The following is an 18,675-nucleotide window of genomic DNA, read 5'->3' as shown; positions in this document are numbered from 1 at the left end:
CTAAAAAGCCTTTCTATTTGTACTGTCACTGCACTAATACTGTTAATGAGGATTACTTTGGGATTTCTTTCCCAGCAGTGAGTTGCTATACTTCGATGAAGGCAGTGTTTATCTATGCATGTAGCACTGGGGCCTCTGGTCTCTCGTCTCCTTTCATTTGGTACTGGGAATGTCTCTAAATTATTAACAGAGACCCAGCTAAGTTAAAGCAACATTTCCACTCCTATTATTAAAATATATTCTTAAATAATGAATTTGGATGTAAAAATTTTAAGATTTCACCTAAGATGATAGTGAGAGAGACATTTGTGAGGGTAAAAAGAAACAGCAAGAGAGCTGAGAGGCTTTGTAACTACAGCAGCTCAACCCTCCCTGATCCAAAGTCCCCATGTCAGATTGCTCTTAATCTGATCATTATCTGCAGTCTGACTTCTTAACACAGTAATCTAGAAAGTCGCACTCTGCACTCTCACATGTAAAAAAACATGGTCTAACAGCGTAGTGCTGCTGTGAGAGCCATTTCTATAATCAAATACATAGTAGAAATAGTGAGAGGTGTTGCACTACACCATGTATTTGAGTGTTTGCTTCCTCCATCAGTGTTAAGTCTGTGCATCTTGACTACAACACATCATTGTAATGGTGATGCTGTTTGTGTGATTGATTAGGGAGGGATTACAGTATTTGGGTAAGAGCAGGGCAGACAGATGAGACATGTTATTGTAAAGTATTAGTCACAGGGAGGGCTGCCACTGCAGTCACAAGACACACAGAAGCCATTTAGAAGCCATAATGTATGGGTGCCTCTATTATAAGTAAAACATTGTCTTTTTTTTTTGGTGAATTAAGCTTATTCTTTGAAAACATGACAGTTGACATATTTACCCCCCATAAACACCCACCTAACAGACTTATTCACTGTCAACATTTTTAATGGATTGATTTTAAAACATTTCATTTGGTTGCAATTAATTTGACATTTTCATAGTCATTTGGTGACTTGTGCTTTAGGGAAAGTGGTAAATATAAACAGTATTATTTAATATAAGCAAGGGTGTCCTGCTTTCAAAACCTAATTCAATACAAAGTCTTACTTTCTAAGAGGAAACCCTAGAAAATCCTGAAAAGATCTCATGAAACAGTACACTGTGGACAGTCAAAATGAAAAGAATTGAAGAAATAGGCCAAGTGATCCATTTACATGGCAGCTTGAGCTTTTTTGTGCCACTGAAGATTACCCTCTTCTCTCAGCACCATTACTGTTCAGTCTCTCTCTCAGTGTCCAAGCAGCATGCCTTTCCTCTTCGGACTGTTGTACCCAGCAAGAGCTGCTGCGTGGTGACTGCATCTACTCAAGCTTGAAATCTGAGCCCATTATGTCAACAGATGTTACAGACAGAGAGGAGAGCAAGCGTGAGAGAAGGGAAGATATAAAAAAGAGTGAGCAGAGGGAGAGATACATGTATAAAACAAGAGATATTAAAGTTTATAAAAAGCAAACAAAGATTGAGGAGCACTTAGTTGTATAGTCAATAAACGAACAATACCCCAAAAATGAACAAATGCAAGAACAGTGCATAGTCAAATTAATATCAAAAAGGTCTTTCTCTGAAGCTGGTACTATTTATTGCAACAGAAGTCTACATTAAATGTTATTTTTCTCCCTTGCAATAAATTATAAAAAACAGACAAGATCTGGTTGTAACTGTATGTTTTACTGACATACATCAATGGACACTTGTCAAAACTCATAACACATACACCCTGCCAGTAGCACATAAAATAAACCAAGACAAATAGCATTTGAAAAAAGTTCAGCTCCAACTGGCAAAGATGAATCATGTGTGAAAGGAGAAAATGTTTAAAATAGCCTGCCTGTGTCTGCTAGTATTTCCAAGAACATGTATATCACTGATACTTATTTCAATCATTTTAAGTATTAGCCTTCTGATTTCATCAACGACATATATGCCGAACAGGTGGCGATGGAGCAAAAAGAGAAATAAAATGGCCAACACTTATTACACTCTCCTCGACAATAAATCTTGGGGTATTTCAATGGTCAAAGGTACAAAAGTGTTTCAGTTAAGTGGCAGAATACAGCCTCACAGAGAAAGTGCTCTTGGTCAAATGAACAGACGGATATTGTCAACAAGACACACCACAGCACACGGCACATACAAAGAAACAGCTTCTCCAGGCAAGTAACCTTTGCTTGAAACTGTGGAAAAAGCACTGGAGTTCAGTTTGCTCCCCCAAATCTTTGTACACAGAGCAAACAAGGGCATTTCAATTGGACCCTGGCACAAGTTTTGTATAGGCTAAAGCGTGTCTTGTTTTTAATACTTTGACAATAGTAAATAGTAACAATGGCAGGTTGTTTATCTCACACTGACTGCTGGCCCTTGTCAGAAGTGCAACTTCACTGCTGTCTTTCAGTCATGGAAACTCGAGCATCCCAAAAAACAGTGCCAGATAGCAAGTGCATTGGCTTTACTTTATAATTTCCTTTCTTCTCAACAACCTGGCTCTATCACTCCATACAGGTTTTTCCTTTTACATACTTTCTCTTCCTTTCTAGATCTCATCTCCATTCCCTCTCTCACATGAGCTTCAGCAGCAGCTCGTAGGTGGCATTGATAATCCCCCAGGACAGGAGTGAACGGTGGTAGTTGAGGTGGGCCCCTCTGAAGAGCATGGCCAAACTGCCACCCCTTTCCCTCCACACTGTTAGTAGAACCTCCTTGCAAGGCTGGAAGGCTCCACCAACCTGAGACTGAGCCCGGGACTTTACCACATTTAATGGATAGAACATGATGCCAAGGGCTGCCCCCAACAACCCTCCACACACAAAATCATTAACCAAGTGACCTCCCCAGCTAGTGGCTTCTGGGAGCTGCTCCTTAATGGGCCCGCGGAGCCCAAAAAAGAGCACATTGCTAGGGCCATTACGGACGAGTATGGGCACGAGGCCACGGTAGCACTCTCTGACACCATACTCAGTCAGAAGTGTCCGAAAGGTGTGGGCTGTGTTGTTGAAGCGCCCATGGTGCCGATGGTCTTGTAGGAGAGTCTGCACACGCTCAAATGGTGTTAGGATGGCCTCTGCGGTTCCTGCCAATGCTGCAGCAAAGCTTCGGGTGATCAGCTCCGGCATACCGCTGCCACCTGCCTGGTCTAGTAAGACTCTAGAGAAGTCCTCGTACAGGCCAAACATGATGGCCACTGTAGTGCTCTTCTGGAGCAGTGGGGGCAGCAGGCCCCGGTAAAGATTCCTCAACCCATCCCTCTGCAGCTGCCGCACCGCCTCAGTGGCCAACACACCGTGCAGCTGCTGGCGGAACAGCACCTTCTGGATGGGGAAGGTCACCACGATATTGGTAAAAGCTGCAATGGAGCCGCACACATAATGCTTCCCTTGATGCCCCAGCCTGGCACTCAGAGCCCCAGCAGACAGTAGGGAGCGGCCTCCTTTAGTCAGGGCAGCCTGAGGCTGAGGTGTCCGGGCTGACTCAGAGTCCATGGTGCTAACAGCCATGGGAGGGTCAGTGCAAAGTCACAGCCTGTTCCTCCAGCATCACATCAGAACCGCACTCTTCTGTAAAATATATATATCCTGTGAAAGAGAAAGGAAATATCAGATAAAATATTAAATTATTTTTATTTTTTGTTCCCTTCATAAAGGGAAACAGAAAACATTGGAGAGTTAGACAGTGACGACCTGATGTCACAAGTGAAAATGGGGACATCATACACACTAACTTACCTACATTTTGGTAAAGAACAAACAGGATTCAATTGGAGCCCAATCAACATAAAGCAATATTTGAAAGTTTAAAAAACACTGATAAAGATTATATTCCCCTGACTGATTTAATTAAATTTTTTTACATAAACACATTTTTGGCAAACATCGCTTCAATTTGGTTATCAAAGAGTTTTGACAAAGATATACAGTATATACATATGCACATATACAAACATTAGCAAGTAATTTATTAAATATAAAATATACATAAAACTGCAATGTATAAAAAATTAATGTAATGCGATTTCTTTTTGCATATCTGCCAATATATGTGCTGATTCAATTTATTTGTGAAAATATTCTCTACAATATGCAATATATTGGTCAGGGTCTAGATTAAGTGGCCCATACATGCTGCTTCCTGAAACAGATTGAAGTTTAATCTCAGCCACCTGCCTTCAACTTGTACAACCAGGCTGCACCAACGGGCACCTGATAAGAGTTATTACACAACTTAACGGACTGATAAGTGTCAGCTTAGTCATGGGGGAGGAGAGCACAACTGTGAGTGGCAGAAGACACTAGGTCTGTTCATTTAATGTGCATTACAAAGCGTGTTTAATGTAGTCCAGCAAGTATCAAAGAAGCTAGTGACACACCATACCACATACAAGAGCAATAGCAAATCTGCTCAAGTGAAAGCAAGGTCATCCCAAAATTAAAAATAAGAGTCTAAATACCTTTAGTACATAAAGCAAGTTGTCTAGGAGTTATCTAAATATAGACCAAGAGGTCACAGTAAGTCAACCAAAATATCACTCCAGAAATTCAGTTGCAGGTCAGTATGACAAACCAGACTGCCACATGGCTACTGATGTGCCAGAGCCTGTTATGGAATTAAAAAGCAAATATAATAAATAAAATATTATTACGCTGATACATTTTTTTTTTATTCCTAAACAGCAACTACATTTGCCGACTTATTTTACTTTGCATAATTGAGTACTCTTAACTGGTGATGGTTCCGTACTTATATTTTGCAATGTCATATTTGAAAGCAGCAAGTATTTTACCATTATGGAAAACGTTAAAAACAATCACATTATGATATTGATACCTTTACTAAATCAACGGATTTAAGCAGAAGACAACAACCCTATTACGTAATCCGATGGTTTTCCATAACTCAATATTTGGCGAACACGCCCTCTATGTAACGTTACTGCTTCCTTTGAACTTAAGCGAGTCATGCTTGTTTGTCAGTCATTAGGCTGATACAGACATAATGGCCTAATTTAAGTTAACACTTACATTTCAACAAGGACACGAAGCAATATTAATGACTGTATAAATAGCTAGCTAAAAATCGACAAATCACCGACGGGCTAGCATGCTTAGCTCAATAGCTACACACCTAAATGCTGGTTAGCCAACTTAGCTAGCTGAACGTTAGTGACTGGGCCTCCTCGGTTATATTAGAAACAGTCAATCAGATTTATGTTTAATGTAAAGATTGGACGGGCTTGCACGAGAACAGGGTCAGATATAATGGCTGCTTGCTACAGTGAAATACTTGTCTAGTATGCTAAGTGGCTAGCATTATCAGAGTCAAAACGGACAGGCGCTGGTTGATGATTGGTTGGAGACTTCGTTGACAGCAACTGAATGTCAAGAGGCAAAAGGGCGTCTAGCAGTTTTGGTTAAGCAACAGCCGGGCTCATAAATTAGTCTTTACCTACCGTTTACACCAGTCGCTGTCCTGTCTCTGGAGAAGTAAAGTTTTTCGCAGGGTAATTGGGACACAACCATGGGTCGTGTCTGCAGCCCCAGCAACAGCAGGTGACAACAGGAGTGCATATTTAGCGCCTGCGCAGTACTGCGGATCAGAGAATATATGGATGGGGCTATAACTGACTTCAGAGAGCTTCTTTCACATTTGCACACTTAGTTTATTGTATTGTACGATGTAAATAGTGATAGTTTGGGTGGGTAAATCATCCCGGATGTTTTCGACGCACAACATATGTTGAGTAAAAAGCTAAAACTAACTATTTCTCGCGTTGTTTTGGTGCGACTAGCTAATCAGGAAATGCTTGGTATGTTGGTCGTAAAGCAGAATGCAGGGTCATTTTTACGACTACGGTGTGTCGTCAATAGCGTAAAGGTAGAGAATGTGTCGTTAAATAAAGGCTTAGCTTTGACTGGTCATTTCAGAAGGACTTTTAGTTGCTTTTCTTTGTCTTGATATGCATGGTTGTTATATGTATAATATAATTGAATAATAGAGCATGGTCTGGTGAACAATTCTAGAAAACATGTCAACTGAAAGTCACATAGCTAATGCTAACTAGCTATATTCTTACATTTTGCACAGAACACCTATCTTTAGCTTAACGCTAACGTTGGTTACAGCTTGCACTTGAAACTTATCCACCGAGACTTGAGCGTGTAAGTGAACCGTATGCATTATATTTCAGTCTGAACTACTTGTGGGTCAATTTGTCGCTTTCACCACTGAAGGCTCGATTCATGTAAAATGTCAGCGCAAAAAGACTGCGAGTTTTTGGTGAAAAGAGCCCGGGAGCTGGTCTCTGATGATCCCTGTGCGGCCAAAGCCTGGCTCATAACTGCCAGAACCCTTTACCCTGCAGATTTCAACATACAGGTAACAGCATATACCTCAGCTACTTATAGTCAAACCACCGGAGTTGTATGAATTTCTCTAAATATATCAGTCAAGCATTATCACGTGTTTGGAATAGTTATAAGTCATTTGTTAAAATTTGGTTGACATGTTTTCACAGTATGAAATGTACATCATTGAACGCAACGCAGAGAGGACAGCATCGGCAGGGAGACTGCTGTATGACATGTGAGTTACAGTGTACTACCTCTGTGGTACTAATATTAATGTCAAGTGCACTTTGCTGAGTCTGAGCTAACAGACAGACAGTTGCCAATGAATTGTCTGTCCTTTAGGTTTATAAACTTTCCAGATCAGCCCATTGTTTGGCGGGAGATCAGCGTCATCACAGCCGCCCTGCGCAGTGACTCTCAGGACAAACATGCACAGTTTTTACGAGGTGATAGGCGTTTAATTGCCTTGTTAGTATACAGGCCAGGCCATGCATACATTAGTATACATTACAGCATCCTTACTAATGTGAGTGTGATAATGAAGTGTAGGTGGGCATGAGAGGAACAGTGTGTGTTCTGGAAATTGAGTGTCTATTTTTCTCTATGTGTGTGTTTGTCTCCCCAAGGGCTTTTTGAGACACTGCCTGGCCGTGTGCAGTGTGAGATGCTACTGAAAGCCACAGAGCAGTGTTTCAACACTTTGGAGAAGGCAGAGATGCTGCTCCTCCTTCTTAAGCGCTTTCCAGAGTCTGTGGTCCAACACGGGGTATGTAATAATAACACTTGTGTGTTGACATTTGAACCTAGAGTAAATAGCACTGACACAGTCACTGGTAACATTCTGCCGTATGTTTAGGTCAATCTAGGAGAAACATTGTTAGAGGCGGAGGCATCAGAGAATGTGGAGACTCCTGTCAACTGCTTCAGAAAACTTTTTGGTGAGTGAAACACTTCAATTAAAACTTTTTATTCCGTTACAAAAACCACTTGCTATATGCAATCACTTTCACACAAATTCTTTCTTATTATTACAGTGTGTGATGTTCTTCCTTTGGTCATAAACAACATGGACATGCGCTTGCCGGCCAGCCTGATGCAGAAGTACATGCTGAAAGCAGCTGAATTCTACATCGGCTATATTACCCGTGGACCCGCACCTGATGCACAGATACAGGGTAAAGCTGCACTGTGTTGATGTTGTTCTGTCCTTTTCTCTTTGTGCTAACCCAGTGTGATCACTTCAAATCTCAAGATCTCCATATTTTTTCTATTCACTGCCTGCCTGACATTTTTTTCTGTTCCTCTTGTTCTTTCTTTCAGGCGCTCAAGAAGGTGGGTCTCTGAAGTCACCCAGTGTGTCCCGTGGCTCCCAGCGTTATGTGATTGACGGCCTGTCAGAAAAGTCATCAGTCGTAGCAGAACCTTGGGAGAGGCTGTTGGATATCCTCGCTGTGGTTGGAGCACGCTGCGAGTGGCAGGGAGACAAGGGACAGAGGTAGTCTATCAATGCCTGTCAATCAGCCAATACTGATTTTCAGGGTTGTTTTGTATTCAAGTGACTCTTATAATATACAATCATTTGTTAGGTACACCTATCTTCAATGAATGCAGTCTAATACAACAGCCCTGCAATAAATCCTACGTTCACGACGTCATAATGTTAATTTTTCATTGGAAGTGTTTTAGAGAGGTGTTGATTTAACTTTATGGTCATTTCGGAGGCTGCAGTTTGTGGTGCTGTTAAATTGTACTGCATTATACTGTGGTGTTTTTAATATTTAGACTTGTCATTGATATGGTGGATGAATCGATTTTGCTGTCAGCCCATTTAAGAGACAGAGACAGAATAGATCATAATGAAATATAGTTGCAAGGCAGCGTATATGTTTTCAGTGTGTATATATATATATATAGTAGTGTAGGAATATTCAAGGGTGCTAATTTGCTAGTACTATGTGTATATTACGTTATATTACATAATCAGTAAACATAATCATAGAACATAAATAATCTTAATATTAAATATAAAAAAACTGTTGAATTGATCTGTAAAAGTGAGAGGCATAGGGAAAGAGATTGTATAGATCACTGATATTCCTTGATGTACCTACAGATGTTATATACCTTTCTATATCTGTAGCGTTGGCCCTTTGAAGAGTATAAATGTATTTAAAGGGGTGTTTCTTTTTCTGTGTCTGTACTTTATGCTCCAGGAGTTACGTAGACATGCTGCAGAGAGTGAAGGAGCTGTGTCGCTACCTGCCTGGTCTGGAAGGAGACACAAGGTCCCGCTGCTGCAGTCAAGTGGTCATCTGTGCTGCACTTGTCCTCTTCCGCAGCGCCTTCCTCTATGTCTCAGCTGTACAGCCTGCACTATTCCAGGGTCAGCCTCTATCTTTGCAAGCTCACTCTAGTTCTTCAGGATATGCATCTCTGTTGTCCTTTAAATGAAAGCTTAGATGATCAAATGATGTGTTCATGTTTGGCAGGTGTGAATGCATTGGGTTCGGGGCCGTGGATCCTTGTAGAGGATTTCAGCTCGGTGTATAATGATGTGGAGGTGGAAAGAGCAGCAGTGAAACATGCACATAAGAAACGCAAACTGGCAGATGGGAGGGAGAAGACAATGGTGAGAACAGATCAGAAATCCTTTACATGTTTCTAACAGATTTTTGTGAGAGCCGAGAAAGACTGATGGATCACTTTTTGTGTGCAAGGTTGTTTGTATGTGTTCTTAAATAGGTTTTAGCATCCAGTGTGTTTCCGTTGTATCTGCTGTTTTGTTACTCTGTGTGTGTGTGTGTGTGTGTCATTGTAGAGCTCAGATGATGAGGAAGGGTTGGGAAAAGGTCGCGGTCGACACATTTTTGTGAACAAGACTGAGATGCCCAGCTGGACAGAGACTCTGGAGAGCTTCCGCACAGCGAGGGAAAGCTGGGACCTTCTTCACTCCCACGACAGCCTGGAGACTGGTAAACACTTCTTCTGTCCATGTGTGTTTTTGGTTTGCCCACCCAGTGAGGGTTCAGTCACAATATTATAAATTGGCAACCACTACAGCTGCAGATGTGTTTTTATGGCTTTTAAACCATTTCTCTATACAACTTTTCTTTAAATCTCTTTAAGGAGGCATAAGGGAAAAAAGGTCTTAATCATTTGAATGTTTTTGTAACATTGCATTTTAACAGAGTTCAAGAAGATCTGTGCCTCTTGGAAGACAGACAGCTGGCTGTGGTTCAGAATATTCCTCTCTGACATGATCATATACCAGGCAAGAAACAGTTAGGATGTTTTTGTTTTCTGTTTGTGACCAGACACCTGCTTCCCTTTTATCTGTGGTCTGTATTTTTTCTAAAGTATTCTATCATGTTATACTGGATTAAATTAAACTTTAGTGATGCCTGTGGGGAAATGTAGTAATTGGAAGAGCAGCAAAGAACATATCAATACATGTATCTTAATTTATACAGTATTTAAAGAAAGGGGCAAATAGAGGTTATGAAACATAACACAACTGATGACAGCAAGTGGATGAAACTGAGAGAAATTTAATAGAATTAATACAATATATAGTAATAGGGAGATATTTATTTATCATGCGTTGTCTGTGACTATATGCTGATTGTGCGTATGTGTGTGTCTCTCCAGGGACAGTATCGTAAGGCCCTCTCCAGCCTGCACCAGATGGCTGCAGTGCAGCAACCTCAGCCTGGGCAGCACAGCCCCTCAGGTCAGGCCAGTCTGGAGCACCACAGGGCCCTCATACAGCAGGCCTCCTGCCACTACGCACTGGGAGAGTACAGGGTACACACACACATGCACATGCAAACACTCACACAACCATACTCTTATATTTAAGGTTGTCAGGTGTCAGGAGACATGCATATACAAACACAGGTTGCATGTCTCTTCCATACCTTTTTCCATATTCTGAATGCACACCTGGCTCAATATATGTGGAGTTGTACTATTGTATTGAGCAGCAATTGCTGTCTCTTTTGCAACATATTTAAATTTGTGATTTAATCCCACTTCTGTAGATGTCTGTTGTTCTAATCTTGTCTATAATGATGTCTACATTGCACTGTTATATACATAGGAGTTTGGGGTTTTTTGCTCTCAACATATTCTAAAATCTGCATTTAGAGTTATTGCATAACATAACACTCTACACTCTGTAATCTATAACACCAACTAGCCTGTAGATGGCGTTATAGTTCAGGTCAATTCTAGAGGCACACAACTGCTGCAGAATTCAAATGTCAGAGATTCGGTTTCAGACGTTTAGTACAATATAATGCTGATCTTGCTACATATACGTATCAATTTAACCATTCTGACTATCTGATATGTAATTATTTTGCCCCAAATTTTCTACATTTAGCAAACATTTATACCAGGTTTTGAACATGCATAGTAGCATTATTTGACATGCATGCCTAAATGATCTATAAACTTTCCCAGGTATAAAAACTTTACTTTTAAGAAAAGGTTTTTCGCCCAGCAAAAAGATATGGACATACATGAAGATACATGGACAACATGTGCGTACAACAGGATTCAGAGTACAAATGACAAAATAAATATAGACAACTCATTTTCACAACTTGTTGTACAAAAGTTTGAGTAAATAGCCCTGCCCTGTTTACACATCTGATGTATGTATTGTACTGTATCTGTTAATCAGATGGCCTGTGAGAAGCTGCTTGATGTTGTCAGTGGGCTAGTGCCCCCAAACCAAGAACCAACAAAGAACCTAGAGGATCAGGGTAGAGTCAAGACCAAAACGAGGAAAGGTAAACACTTCCTGCTTTGGTAAAACAATGGTCAGTCACTGATTCTGACCTGTGAACAGCTTTTAACTTGTTGTGTAAAGTTGACATCTATAATACCTTTTTGTATTGAGCGCAAAATGGTTTCATATTTTTTCATATTCTTATAAAAACGGTGGCATCATGTGAGTCTGTATGTTGACAGATTGTTGTGACACGGGGTAGTCCCTAGAAGTCATTCTCAAATGAGAATGATTTCCGGATGGGAGCCGAAACGTCTTGATTCTGAAAACAGTGTCCAGATCACTACGACTGAAACCTTTTCTACGATAGATTGTTGTGACCAGAAACAATCCCAAGTTCCCTTTGCTGCAGTTTACATATTATTGAGAAAGAACTGACTTTGTTGAAACTACTGTTGTCCCTTTATACAGAAATAATATGAATGACACCATTTATCACGTGACAGAGAAATATACAACTGTGATCATCATGTCTAGGTAATGACCTGAGATTGCTTCCCTGCACCAGTAAAGCTGTGTTACCTTTCTGCCTCCAGCTGATGCTGGCCTGCTTCAAGGTACTTTAACTAGTTAAGTCTGTGTAAATGCATGAAATTTTGGGGTTGGAGTTTATGATTTTTAAAGTTGTATTGTGATACAAGTACTATTTGTGCCAATGCATTTTTCTATATCTAGACAATTTAGATATTAAACATTGTTTAACCCACTTTGTCTTTTTCTCATTTTGTACAATCAGCTCCGTGCCTTTACAGACAGTCGTGACGACCTGTCCCTCGGTCATGTGGTGGTGCTCCTGCAGCATGACTGGCCACAGGGCGAGATGCTGTTTTTAAAGGCAGTGGATAAAATCTGTCAGCAAGGCAGTTTCCAGTATGAGAATTTCTTCAACTATGTCACCAGTATCCTTTTTTTGTAACTACACACACAACTACAATAAAGCCTGACAAGAATGCATCGGCAAATACTATATATAGACCAATTACTCTGTGGTTACTTTGTCTGTGTTCTCATTTCTCAGATGTTAGTTTCCATAAGCTCATGATTTTTGTCAGACATTGACATGCTGGAGGAGTTTGCATACCTACGCACTCCTGAAGGGGGAAGGATTCAACTGGAGCTGCTGCCCAATCAGGGAATGCTTATCAAGTAAGCACCTCGCATCCAGAAACGATTCAGTTTGCATCGTGATTCTGCACACTCCCGTTCTGTTGCTGTTTTTAAAGAGAACAGTGCTGTTGATTGATGATCTAAGTAGACATGGCCTGTGGGGAAAATTGTACTTTGAACTGAAAATGCTGTTAATGGAGCGGATATTCTAAAGAGAAGGGATTTATAGTTAGTTAGAATAGTTAGAATAAAGCTTTTATTAAACTCCTTCATTCATTGCTGTAGAAGTAAAGACACTTGAATGCACCCTCACTGACAGAGTTGTTGAATGTTACTGTCCCTCAGGAACCCTAGTCCCGCCCTGGGGGTGGAGTTAAATACCCTTCTGCTACAAGGGGTGCAGACGATGGACAGGTACCCCAGGCCCCTACTCCCACAGTCCCATCCCTCCCCCCTCACAAGTCACCCTCCCTTCATCCCCACCTTCAAGGCTTTCATCCCCCCAGTTTTGATTTGGGCCTGTCATTTTACATCAAGAGTTAGTCGTTTTATGATTTCCTGTCGGCATTTGTTTATTTGAGCCATTGCTCATTTTTCTGTGGTCATCACTACTGTTGTCGTTATTTGAGGATGATGTTGGTCTTGTTGTGCAGTCAATTTAGTTTTTTGCCTTTTTCATAACACTTGATCTCATTTCATTTGTGGACATGTTTTATGTGGTTTTTATTTATGGTGATTATACCTGTTTTGTAATCTTGACCGGCTGATTTATGTCCGCAGGGAAAAAGTAACATGCTTTCCATGATTTTGTCTTTACTGCATAGATCTCAGTCTCTGTGTTTATCACAAATCATCTCACAAAAATACATTACTGTCCATATGTATGTTTGTGTTTATTTTTATATCCTTTTTATTTATTTTTTTTCAGACACCACACAGTGACTCGTGGCATCACCAAAGGAGTGAAGGAAGATTTCCGTCTGGCCATGGAGAGGCAGGTGTCACGTTGTGGAGAGAACCTGTTCACTGTGCTTCACCGTTTCTGCATCAACGAGAAAATCATCATCATCCAGTCTCTTCCTTGACACCTGTCATGTGACTTTTGAACCTTTTCATAGTTGATATTCTGGGCGCAGTTTTAATGCAGTTGGACTGACTTTATGATCCCAACAGCTGTTTCTCAACACTGGAAACATTTCTCGCTCTCTTGTCTTTATCATTCATCACCGAACTCTTAAGAAAATAATAAGTCTCTTCTCAGAGAGTTGGAGAGAATACTGGTTTTCTGAATATACAGTGCTCATGCAGTTTTCCTTGTATGTGTGTAGTTTTCGTCTTTACTGGTGTTAACCACAACTTGTGCTTAACCACATTTTAAGTGGTTTAATCATATTGTGACATTTTGTGGGAGTCAATATTGACAAAAGAATGAAGTGCATTTTTGATATTCTTGAGTAAAGTTTATTGTTTTTGTTACACATTTGATCAAATTGTTAGTTTATATAAACGTTTCCATTGAATGTTCTCTAAATGATTTAAAGAGAAGTTGACCTGTTATATGATTTATTACAACCTTATAAGAGCAATCAGTTCATTTTCAGCGCATAGTACAAGAAAAAAAATTAGATACTGTAGCTTAAGAAAGTATGCTCATGTCAAAGAATACTAGAAACACACTTCTTTTTATCCCCAGAGCACCCACATGTTTTTACTCCTACAGCTTTCCCGTCAGTCCAGTACACACTTCCTCTTCCTCTTTAAGTCTGCCTTCCGCAATCACTGCTCTAGTTCTGCGACTGGAGCATTTGGCAGGTCCGCCTGTAGGGCAGCTCTGAGGTTAGCCCAGAACAGCCTGTGCTTGGCCCTGTCCTGAGGCCACTCCAAATATGTGTGCCGGCCCATCATGGACTTCAGCTGGTAGTACTTGGATGGGATCAGGTATTGAGGCAGAGGCTCAAGCAGCACCAGCACAACGCTGTCCGAGCCCTGAGCAAGGCGTTGGTGGCTGGCGAAGTACAGCTCGTAATGGCACCACTCGCTCTTGACGAAGTGAGCAGAGAGCACAAACACAGAGCGTCGGCTTTTCTCCACACATGTGATGATGTTCTCGATTATTGTCTTTCCCGGCACAAAGTTTTTCTCATGATGGCAGATTCGGAGCCCTCCTGCAGGGCCTTCAAGGTTGGGGAGGAGGGAATTGTGCACCCAGTCTGCGTCATGCTGGCTGTAAGACACAAAAGCATGAAACTCGACACCCACCAGATCTTCAGTTCGAACTTGTCGCGTTCTGGCACGATGTTTGGCTCTGGTCCACTGCCAGATCATGTCCATATACCAGGGAACATCCAAACAATGGCACAGGGTCACAACTGTGATAATCACCATCACTGCTGGGCACAAGATGGTGGCAGCTAGAAGGCCAACATTACAGGAGACCTCTGAGATCCAGATGTCTTTCAAGGTGGAGTCTCTAAAGGCCTCAGGGTAGGTGCAGTAATAGTCCAATGGCCAGCTCAACAGTTTAATTCCTGTGAGACTTTCCTTTTCAGACTCGATGCCAAGACTTATTAAACTCCTCAGAGCGCAGGTGCAGGTGAAGGGGTTGTAACTGACATCCAGGGTTTTCAGTTTGGGGCAGCTTTCCAGCTTGTTCACTGACGGGGCATGGAGGGAATTTGACTTGAGCAGAAGCTCATTCAGTTGGGGGAAACTGTTACATACTGGCAGGTCCCGCAGCCTGTTGGCATTTAGATTCAGAGATGAAAGGTTTTCCAGTTTCAAGATAGATGATGGTACTATAGAAACCTGGTTGTTCTCGAGGTCCAGTGTCTCCATTCCTTTCGGTAGACATTTAAAAACTGAGTCTGTCAGTCCATTAGAAGACAGAGTCATATTAATGATGTTTGGTGGCCAGACACAATCTTCCACACCATCATAAACCAGGGAGTTGAGGCTGAGGTCCAGATGTTTCAGGGACTTCATGTATTGTATACGTTTGCTCAGCAACTGGAGCCTCTTAAGATTGTTGCCTACCAGAGTCAATTTCCTCACGTTATCCAGATTCTCACATTCAACAGTCTTCTGACCCTCCACTCTGGAGAAGATGGAGTCAGAGAGAGCACAAAATGAGAAGTCCAGCTGGAGGATAGGACTCTGCGACTTTGGGCATGTCATGTGTATGATTGGAGTCTCAATGATCGCTACACTCTCTACTGGCATGTTGATAAAAAAGTTGTATACAGACTTCTGTGAAAAGAAGAAAGATGTCACCACTGCCCTTCTGGCTGTGAAGGACTTCATTTTAGATGTCTTGGCCACATCAGTGTCTTTTCTAGGCAACTTGTGTATGACCACATCAGAGGCGCTCAGATGGGTAATAGATGTACACAGAACCACATTTACAAAGTGAGTTAAGTCTGGCCAGTCGATTGATATTTTGGTGAGATAAAGATGAGATGTGTGGATTTCTGCAATCTTTCTCAACTGCTCGCTTAAGTCTTTGTAGCCTCCAGTCATATTCATCAACTCCACTTCAACAAAGAGTGACAGATCATCAGCAAGCAGATCATGGTCTATTATTTGATTACTAGTGAAGGCTATCTGAAGCCTTTGAGCATGAACATCCTTCAGGCTACCTGCTTCATAACACAGTTCATCCTCCAGGAAAAGGGTAAGTGTACGTAGTTTCACTTGAGCAACGTTCTTGAAATCGCCCATACTGATGTTTTTTGCACCAAGTGCTAATTGCTCTAGTTTTACCAGGGACCTGAACTCACCCCCCAGTGTCATTGTGAGAAACTTGTTGCAGTTCAACTTTAGTGCCAGAAGGTTCTCTGTGTGGAGCAGGTACCGCTGACCCGACAGGTTCTTCAGCCGGTTGTGTGACAGGTCTAGATCCTCCAGGAGTGGCGTGTCGAGGAACGTCCCTGGATCGATCTCCTCCAAATTATTCCATGAAATGTTGAGGAACCTCAGGAGAGTGGTGTTTTTGAAGTCTCCTCGATGAAGTTGCTGTATGTGGTTGCATGAAAGGTCTAAAAACTCAACCGTCCGCGGCAGGTCTCTTGGGACAGAGGAGAGGTTTTTGGATGAGCAGTCTACAATGTTGTCAGGGGATGAAGCACTCAGCTGGAGTCCCACCAACATGGCTGCCGCCCAGAGAGCAGCAGTCACAGGCCTCATTGTTTGCCTGAAGTAAGGAAATAAACATCTATGTTATTACTGATACATACACTCAGTTGCCAGTTTATTAGGTGCACCAAGCTTAAACTAGTGCAGTCTAATGCAACAGTCCTGCAATAAATCCTATAAATTTCAGTTTGTTGAAACTGTTGAATTGTATTGCGTTATACAGCGAGGTGGTTCTGTTATTTAGGTACATAAATTGATATAAATGGGGTGGACAAAATAATAGAAACAAATAGTAAAGGACAAAATAGTCAGTCTACACCTGAAACCTAAAACAGTTTCAACAAAACTGAACATTGTAACCTTCATGAAGGTAGGCTTTATTGCAGGACTGTTGTATTAGATTGCATTAGTTATAGCTAGGTGTACCTAATAAACTGGCACATACAGTATGTGTAATTTGATTGTTTTTTCCTTATTTGACCTGCAGTGTCATAACAGGAAGTAGTTTGAAAATGAATTGCCTTTTATCAGTCATAAGATTAGGATTACGTATGCATCCACACATTCGTTTCTTTAAATACAAAGCCATATTTAAATACTGAAGTGAGCAAATGCATTACATTTCAATGCATAGCAAGTATTCTGCTATTTTGCATGTAATGCACTTATTGTAAATTGCTTTGGATAAAAGGACTAAATAAATGGTATATAATATTTTGGTCACAGTGACACCTCCAATCTGAATAAAATGGTGGTAAAATAAAATTGTGAATAAATTAAATAAAACCAGAAATAAATAAAGTTAACTCTAAATAAAACAAAATCCAACCACTATACAGTACGTAGACAGACAAAAGAGTGCACTAACCTGTACTGAGGTCAGATGGATTTTTCAGCGGAAGCACTGCAGCTTAATAAGTTATTGACTTGAGTATTGAGTTTTTAATTAGTTGATATGTTGCAGTCCATCAATTTGAATACACTCCAAGTGGACAGTCTAAATAAGTAGTTAAAGCTATTTGTGCGCAGTTTTTAAATCTACAAAAATATCTCAGTTGCAGAGGTTCAAAATAACTTAAAAGCCATAGGGTCTGCTTCTGTTCTTCTCATTTGTTTTTCCAATACAACCTCTGCTCATGTTACGGTAAGTAACAGTGCTGAGAGGATACAGATGTGGAAACGAAAGCAATTCTCAGACCAATCACATTTTTATCTATGTACATCCTCTTTTCACTACCTCTTTATTTATAGCAGGCCTACAGAACCTTTTACTGGAGGAAACTACTGTTTGTTGTGCTTTGTTATTGCATGATGAGATACTTGCATAACATTATGTCAATATGTAGGGAGAGTGAAAGTATTTAAGTGCTCAGTTATTCAGATTTAAATCTATTTAGATTTAAATTTCTTACTGTTCTTTTCATTTTCTTATTAGGTGGACTGTGTTTAAAAGATGTCAATCCCCTGTCTCAAAGACACTCAGTTTGAAGCATTTACATAAAGAAACCAGGGCAACTGACATAATCATGACTGCTCTCACAAAAATACCCTCCTACAAACTATTAACAATTCTCTTTATTACATAATGTGTTTGCCTGTAATGTTGTGAGTTGCATGAATGACACATTTGAAATGCAGCTCAGTGTTTTGGAGGCGTCTTCTGTAGTATCTTAGCGACCACACTGAGGTCAGTCTGGGTGGTAGATGACCATTTCCCAACTAAATTAACTTATCCCACTAATGCCTTGAAGCAGAGTGTATCCAGGGCAATTACAATGTTTACTCTAGACGGCTATAGCCACTGCCATTAATGAAGGAGGATGAGGAAGGGGCTTTTTGATGTGCTTTGACCTATTTTATTGTGATTGGGAGGCTTTATCAAATACACTCACACAAACACATGAACACACGCACTTTCCAGCAATGTTTTTAGTCTAGCAGCACTGCTGTTTCCTTGGGTCAGTGACTGTTACTCATACGGTAAGTGGAGCTAAATTGAATAAGGTCATATGAGCTGGTGTCACTGTTCTCACCTGACGTGGTTTGATCAAATCTTAGAAGATCACTGTGGAGGTGCTTAGCAGCTTCTGGCCAGGAGACAACAGAGAACAGCCAGTTTGGGTTTTTTTTCAGTTTCACGCTGCACTACATTGTATCTTCCTTCCTTCTTTTTAAATAAATGTGCTGGATATGTGTTGAACATGTGAATTCATATTGGATAAAATAAAATCCATTAACTCAAGTTTGAAACTTGTGT

At 40.8% G+C, this 18,675-nt stretch overlaps 3 protein-coding genes across 5 annotated transcripts; 1 reads left to right on the top strand and 2 right to left on the bottom strand.

The window, feature by feature from the left end:
* Window positions 1–1,696: 1,696 nt before the first annotated feature.
* On the bottom strand, window positions 1,697–5,833 carry LOC122880340 (mitochondrial nicotinamide adenine dinucleotide transporter SLC25A51-like). Of its 2 annotated transcripts, none has more exons than XM_044205370.1 (2): window positions 5,488–5,833; window positions 1,697–3,616 (listed from the first exon to the last, which is right to left on the bottom strand). In XM_044205370.1, exon 2 carries the CDS (start codon window positions 3,536–3,538, stop codon window positions 2,603–2,605), a length of 936 nt encoding a protein of 311 aa, XP_044061305.1. In that variant the 5' UTR covers window positions 3,539–3,616; window positions 5,488–5,833; the 3' UTR covers window positions 1,697–2,602. The 2 variants fall into 2 exon arrangements, with proteins under 2 accessions (XP_044061305.1, XP_044061304.1); XM_044205369.1 differs by having other exon boundaries at window positions 1,697–3,613; window positions 5,487–5,761.
* An 85-nt stretch (window positions 5,834–5,918) lies between these two features.
* ints10 (integrator complex subunit 10) lies at window positions 5,919–13,765 on the top strand. Of its 2 annotated transcripts, XM_044205360.1 has the most exons (19): window positions 5,919–6,196; window positions 6,269–6,413; window positions 6,553–6,620; window positions 6,728–6,831; window positions 7,012–7,151; window positions 7,242–7,323; window positions 7,420–7,560; window positions 7,706–7,880; window positions 8,599–8,768; window positions 8,875–9,014; window positions 9,204–9,357; window positions 9,574–9,656; window positions 10,034–10,189; window positions 11,073–11,181; window positions 11,658–11,737; window positions 11,917–12,079; window positions 12,233–12,326; window positions 12,633–12,701; window positions 13,216–13,765. In XM_044205360.1, the coding sequence occupies exons 2-19, from the start codon at window positions 6,285–6,287 to the stop codon at window positions 13,370–13,372; spliced, it is 2,214 nt and encodes a 737-aa protein (XP_044061295.1). In that variant the 5' UTR covers window positions 5,919–6,196; window positions 6,269–6,284; the 3' UTR covers window positions 13,373–13,765. The 2 variants fall into 2 exon arrangements, with proteins under 2 accessions (XP_044061295.1, XP_044061296.1); XM_044205361.1 differs by lacking the exons at window positions 5,919–6,196; window positions 12,633–12,701.
* tlr1 (toll-like receptor 1) lies at window positions 13,722–18,634 on the bottom strand. The gene is made up of 2 exons (XM_044205359.1): window positions 17,287–18,634; window positions 13,722–16,476 (listed from the first exon to the last, which is right to left on the bottom strand). Exon 2 carries the CDS (start codon window positions 16,467–16,469, stop codon window positions 14,064–14,066), a length of 2,406 nt encoding a protein of 801 aa, XP_044061294.1. The 5' UTR covers window positions 16,470–16,476; window positions 17,287–18,634; the 3' UTR covers window positions 13,722–14,063.
* Window positions 18,635–18,675: the final 41 nt, after the last annotated feature.

Source organism: Siniperca chuatsi, linkage group LG8 (genome assembly GCF_020085105.1).
Source record: "Siniperca chuatsi isolate FFG_IHB_CAS linkage group LG8, ASM2008510v1, whole genome shotgun sequence".
In the NCBI taxonomy this organism is placed as follows: Eukaryota; Metazoa; Chordata; class Actinopteri; order Centrarchiformes; family Sinipercidae; genus Siniperca; species Siniperca chuatsi.
This window is presented reverse-complemented; position numbering and strand designations above follow the sequence as displayed.

Excerpts from the sequence above, each read along its gene's own strand:
- ints10 (XM_044205360.1), top strand. The coding sequence starts at position 6,285 with ATGTCAGCGCAAAAAGACTGCGAGTTTTTGGTGAAAAGAGCCCGGGAG. Across the intron at positions 7,324-7,419 it reads CTGCTTCAGAAAACTTTTTG|TGTGTGATGTTCTTCCTTTG; the intron begins GTGAGTGAAACA and ends TTATTATTACAG. Across the intron at positions 9,657-10,033 it reads CTGACATGATCATATACCAG|GGACAGTATCGTAAGGCCCT; the intron begins GCAAGAAACAGT and ends GTGTCTCTCCAG.
- tlr1 (XM_044205359.1), bottom strand. The coding sequence starts at position 16,469 with ATGAGGCCTGTGACTGCTGCTCTCTGGGCGGCAGCCATGTTGGTGGGA.
- LOC122880340 (XM_044205370.1), bottom strand. The coding sequence starts at position 3,538 with ATGGCTGTTAGCACCATGGACTCTGAGTCAGCCCGGACACCTCAGCCT.